Genomic DNA, 6,000 nt, shown 5'->3' on the forward strand with positions numbered 1-6,000 from the left:
AGGACCAAGTACTGATTTTGCCCCAGATTCCTAAGTGGTCCCCTCAAGGATTGAACTCACAACCCTGGGTTTAGCAGGCCAATGAGTTTGCAATTGTAGGTGCCTGTAACTGGACAACAAAATCAGTAATTAAGCAATTAAATAAGTAACCATACTTTCAGAGGTGCAGATGAGCATACACTCAGACTGCGTAGGTACTTAAATATGGATTTATGGCCATTTTATAGGTGGATCTATAGCTTCTTTTGACTGTAGTGTAAGGATGGGGGAGGCAAAGTTGCACATAAATGTCAAGAAGCTCCGAGCAGTCCGGCTGGCAGTCTTCCTGCCCCATCTGTCGGGCAAGGTGGTACGAGTCCTAATGGACAACACAACCTCAATGTTCTACATCAACAGGCACGGGGGAGCGCGCTCATCAGCTCTCTGTCAAAAGGCACTCCATCTATGGGGACTTCTGCGTCAGCCACGAAAGCCACCTGGAAGCTTGTCACCTTCCCGGTGTCAATTATGCTGTGGCAGACCAGCTCAGCAGGGACTTCTCCTCTCACCATGAGTGGTCATTCCATCCAGAGGGAGCCTACATGATCTTCCAAAGGTGGGGAACTCCCCAAGTGGACCTGTTCACTACCAGACAGAACAGGAAATGCCACCGGTTTTGTTCTTGGCAAGGTCTGAGCAAGGGCTTCCTCTCCAATGCCTTTCTCCTGTCGTGGTCAGGGAGCCTGATGTTCGCGTTCCCTCTGATTCCACTCATCGGCAGGGTCCTGGCAAAGATCAAGAGAGACAAAGTGCAGGTTGTCGTGATTGTCCCAGCATGGCCTCGCCGATATTGATTCAGCACACCCATGAGCCTGTCAGCAGCCCCTCCCTGGCCCCTGCCCAACCGTCTGGACCTGCTGCCACAGGACCGTGGCCAGCTCCTACACCCCAACCTTGAGGAACGGACTGTTCAGAAGGAGTCCCAACAGGTCCTCCTGGGGAGTAGGAAGCCCTCAACCAGACTGACTTACCTGTCCAAGTGGACGAGGTTTTCCTGCTGGGCGTCCAAGCATGGCATCTCTCCTTCCCATTTTTCCATACTGGCTGTCCTGGACTACCTGATCCATGTGAGGAACCAGGGCTAGGCACACTCTTCCATTAGAGTGCATCTAGCAGCCATCTCCGCTTTTCACCTGCCGGCCATGGACAGACAGTGTTTTCCCATGACATGACGGTCAGATTCTTGAGAGACTCTTCCCGCAGGTACGGACTCCTGTGGTGCAGTGGGATCTTATCTTGGTTCTCTCTAGGCTGACCGGCCTGCCCTTTAAGCCGCTGAGTTCCTGCTCCCTTTCCCACCTGTCCTGGAAGGTCACGTTCCTTGTGTCAGTGACATCGGCAAGACGGGTCTCTGAAATTAAAACCTTGACCTCAGAACCTCCGGACACAATCTTCTATAAAGATAAGGTTCAGTTGCGGCCCTGCCCAGCCTTCCTGCCAAAGGTGGTCTCCACTTTCCATGTGAACCAGGACATCTTCATCCTGGAAGGACATCTTCCTCCTTTTCTCCTTCCTTCCTCATTAACCACTCCCAAACTGAACAAGACCAGCGAGGAGAGGCGTCTTCACGCCCTGGACTTCCGGAGTGCCTTGGCTTTCTACTTAGAATGTACCAAGCTTTTCTGAAAATCGACTCAACTCTTGATCGCTACAGCGGATAGGATGAAGGGTCACCCGGTGTCCTCGCAGAGGATTTCCAATTGGATCACCTCATGCATAAGGACCTGTTACGACCTGGCTGGGGTTCTGCTGCTGCCGCTTGTCAGGGCCCACTCAATGAGAGCTCAGGCGTCTTCAGCGGCCTTCCTGGAGCATATCCCTATCCAGGACATCTGTAGATCTGAAACATGGTTCTCTGTTCACACATTTACCACTCATTTTGCCATCACTCAGCAGGCCAGAGATGACACTGAGTTCGGCAGAGCTGTGTTGCAGTCTACACATCCATGAACTCCTACCCACCTCCAGGAGTACTGCTTTAGACTCACCTAATACGGAATGGACACGAGTAAGCACTCAAAGAAGAACGGACAGTTACCTTTTTCATAACTGGTGTTCTTAGAGATGTGTTGCCCATGTCCATTCCATAACCCTCCCTCCTTCCCCACTGTTGGAGTTTCCAGCAAGTAGGAACTGAGGGTGGGGGGAGCTGGTGGCACCTCTTGTACCGTGCCATGCAGGCACCACTCCAGAAGGCACCAGAGCTGGTCCCCTATGGATTTTGCTGAGGGAAAAACTTCCTGCACTGGTGCGTGTGGTGAGCACACACACCTAATATGGAATGGACATGAGCAACACATCTCGAAGAATGCCAGTCATGGAAAAGATAACTGTCTTTTTTAATGACTGACTTCTTGAGTATTCTACCATACAGATATTTATTTCAGTCACAAATTGTACTTCATAGAATCATAGAATATCAGGGTTGGAAGGGACCTCAGGAGGTCATCTAGTCCAACCTCCTGCTCAAAGCAGTACCAATTCCCAACTAAATCATCCCAGCCAGGGCTTTGTCAAGCCTGACCTTAAAAACCTCTAAGGAAGGAGATTCCACCACCTCCCTAGGTAACCCATTCCAGTGCTTCACCACCCTCCTAATGAAAACGTTTTTCCTAATATCCAACCTAAACCTCCCCCGCTGCAACTTGAAACCATTACTCTTTGTTCCGTCATCAGGTACCACTGAGAACAGTCTAGATCCATCCTCTTTGGAACCCCCTTTTAGGTAGTTGAAAGCAGCTATCCAATCCCCCCTCATTCTTCTCTTCTGCAGACTAAACAATCCCAGTTCCCTCAGCCTAGCCTCATAAGTCGTGTGCTCCAGCCCCCTAATCATTTTTGTTGCCCTCTGTTGGACTCTTTCCAATTTTTCCACATCCTTCTTGTAGTGTGGGGTCCAAAACTGGACACAGTACTCCAGATGAGGCCTCACCAATGTCGAATAGAGGGGAATGATCACATCCCTCGATCTGCTGGCAATGCCCCTACTTATACAGCCCAAAATGCCGTTAGCCTTCTTGGCAACAAGGGTACACTGTTGACTCCTATCCAGCTTCTCGTCCACTGTAACCCCTAAGTCCTTTTCTGCAGAACTGCTTCCTAGCCATTCTGTCCCTAGTCTGTAACAGTGAATGGGATTCTTCCATCCTAAGTGCAGGACTCTGCACTTGTCCTTGTTGAACCTCATCAGGTTTCTTTTGGCCCAATCCTCTAATTTGTCTAAGTCCCTCTGTATCCTATCCCTACCCTCCAGTGTATCTACCACTCCTCCCAGTTTAGTGTCATCTGCAACTTGCTGATAGTGCAGTCCTCGCCATCCTCCAGATCATTAATGAAGATATTGAACAAAACCAGCCCCAGGGACTGACCCTTGGGGCACTTCGCTTGAAACCGGCTGCCAACTAGACATGAAGCCATTGATCACTACCCGTTGAGCCCGACGATCTAGCCAGCTTTCTATCCACCTTATAGTCCAGGGAAATTTACAGGGAAATTATTTCTTTCCTGCTCATCAAGAAACAAATGAATATTTAAGTGGCATTTTGGCACTGGCATTTTCATCTGCCTATGATGTGCGCTTACTTTAGCTTCAGAAGATCAAAAAACATTCAGATATAGGGAAATCCCTAGCTCTGTCATACCAGAAGCACAAGACCAAAAGAAGGAATTGAGTTAAATGATACCTTCAGAGAAGCCCAGTTACACACATGTAAATTTTCCTGTCTCCTTAACATGCACATAAACATAGTTTTGTTACACTGCTTAACCAAAATTTTGTAAAGATCCCTTTTAGTGTTTTGTTAACAATATTTTGATAGCTAATTTTTCTTTTCCTGAGATTAAATAGAGCAGTCAGTCCTCCTTATAAATATAGGTAAATAAGTGCCATTTCTAAAATGTTTTTTGATTTATTGATTTTAAAAATATTACTAGTTGTAAGTCTCTCAATTTCGTTCTGCCTGTCTCATTCAAGTGGGCTTGAACTAATTATAATACTTTATGCATTTATACATTCTGTGTTTCCTGAAACATATTATCGCTATATAATAGCAAATGTGGTGATAAAATTTCCTTTACCTTATCCATATTATCAACATAAATATTTCCTTGGAGAGAAGCTTTGCATATATGTCATGGCCCCTGAGAGCATATGAAAACCTCTGTTAGATTTTAAGAATAAAACTGGTTGAATATTTGAACTCTATCTAGAAAGGCAAACAAATGATATTTTAAGACACTTGTTCATATTCCTATTAATCATAAGAATGGACAACAGCAAAACCTGCCAAGAGTGACCACTCATGGCAGTTAGAAGAAGTGGTCCCTTGTAAAAGGTGGTCTCTCTTCAAAGGTATGGTATTGCCACCCTTACTTCTGTACTGCTTCTGGCAGCGGCTCTGTCTTTAGAGCTGGGTGGCCAGAGAGCAGTGGCTGATGGCTGGCGCCCAGCTATGAAGACAGCACCACTGCCAGCAGCAGCACAGAAGTAAGGGTGGCATGGTTTCCCAACATCCAATCTCAATGTTGTGATCAGCACTCAAGTTTTGGACATATATGAAATTTTTGTTTCGGAACAAGAGGTTTATACTTTTAACATGTTTTAGTCATTGAACTACAGTTAAGTGTGCCTACTTTAAATTTTAGTCTGTGAATTTCAAATAATCTGTGAACTAAAAACATTTTTAAAAAAGGCAATTCGCACACTTAAGAGAATTGTGATTATGGACAACGCTGTATTATTGACTAGGCCGACAAATTTTCAGGGGCGGAAGCTCCCCTCCGTGCCCCGCCCCCCTGCTCCAGCTCATCTCTGCCTCCTCTGCAAGCGCGCCGTGGCGTCCTGTTTCTCTCCCCTCCCAGCACTTGCGCCGCTTAACACCTGTTTCGCGGGGCAGGGAGGGATGGGGGAGGAGGGGGAACGCCACACGCTGGGGGAAGAGGCTGGGCCGGGGGCGGGGATTTGGGGAAGGGATTCAGTAGGGGAAGGGAGGGGGCGGAGTTGGGGCGGGGACTTTGGGAGGGGGTTGGAATGGGGGCGGGGAAAGGGCGGAGTCGGGGCGGGGCCAGGGCAGCAATTATTTCCCAGCCTAGGGGTGGCAAAATTATTAATCCGCCACTGATTATGGAAGGATCTTTTTGAATGCTATCATAATTCTTAAATATTTGTCATCTTCTCTGTCTTCCAGTCTATGGTAAAGGACAAAAGAAAGGAGAGGAAACCTTCATCTGATGAGGAGAGTGAAAGTGACAGTAATAGTGAGAGTGAGAGTGAAAGTGAAAGTGAAGAAGAAGTTATCAAGCCTCGGAAGTTACGTAAACGTGTAGACTCTGATTCAGATTCTGGTGAAGAAAATGATATAAATGCTGTGATGAAATGTTTGCCAGACAATTCAGCTCCTTTAATTGAATTTGCAAATGTCTCCCAAGGCATATTGTTGCTTTTGATGCTAAAACAGCATTTAAAGAATCTTTGTGGATTCTCTGATAGGTAAGAATCATACTTAATGGCAGACTGCTCCTCTTTTAGTTTAGTGAGTTCTATTCAAGTGCATGGTTATTAACTTTTTAAGCAATGGGTTTTATAACATGCAGATCTCATGAAAAAATATATCTAGTTAAATTTACTGCATTAATGACATATATACAGGATAGCAATAGTTTCCTTGCTTACATTGACTGATGCCTAATTAATACAGAATAAGAAGAACAGAATTGTTAATTTTAAAGCCAAAAAACATTTTCTCCTAAATGTCTGGGTTTTGTTTTCTTTAACAGTAAAATTCAGAAATATTCTCCATCCGAATCTGCAAAAGTATATGATAAAGCAATAAATAGGAAGACAGGAGTGCATTTCCATCCGAAACAGACGCTAGATTTTCTACGGAGTGATATGGCTAATTCCAAGATCACTGAAGATGTGAAGAGGAGTATAGTAAAACAATACTTGGATGTAAGTAGAGT

At 45.8% G+C, this 6,000-nt stretch overlaps 1 protein-coding gene across 5 annotated transcripts in view; it reads left to right on the forward strand.

Annotated features, from left to right (window-relative positions):
• NIPBL (NIPBL cohesin loading factor) overlaps nucleotides 1-6,000 on the forward strand; it is a 287,142-nt gene that overhangs the window by 278,281 nt on the left and 2,861 nt on the right. For all 5 annotated transcript variants that reach the window (XM_034774774.1, XM_034774771.1, XM_034774775.1 and 2 more), the window contains 2 exons: nucleotides 5,226-5,527; nucleotides 5,815-5,989. In XM_034774774.1, the coding sequence (XP_034630665.1) occupies nucleotides 5,226-5,527; nucleotides 5,815-5,989 (477 nt within the window). The remainder of the gene's footprint in view (nucleotides 1-5,225; nucleotides 5,528-5,814; nucleotides 5,990-6,000) is intronic.

This window comes from Trachemys scripta, chromosome 6 (assembly GCF_013100865.1).
Source record: "Trachemys scripta elegans isolate TJP31775 chromosome 6, CAS_Tse_1.0, whole genome shotgun sequence".
NCBI classification, from domain to species: Eukaryota; Metazoa; Chordata; order Testudines; family Emydidae; genus Trachemys; species Trachemys scripta.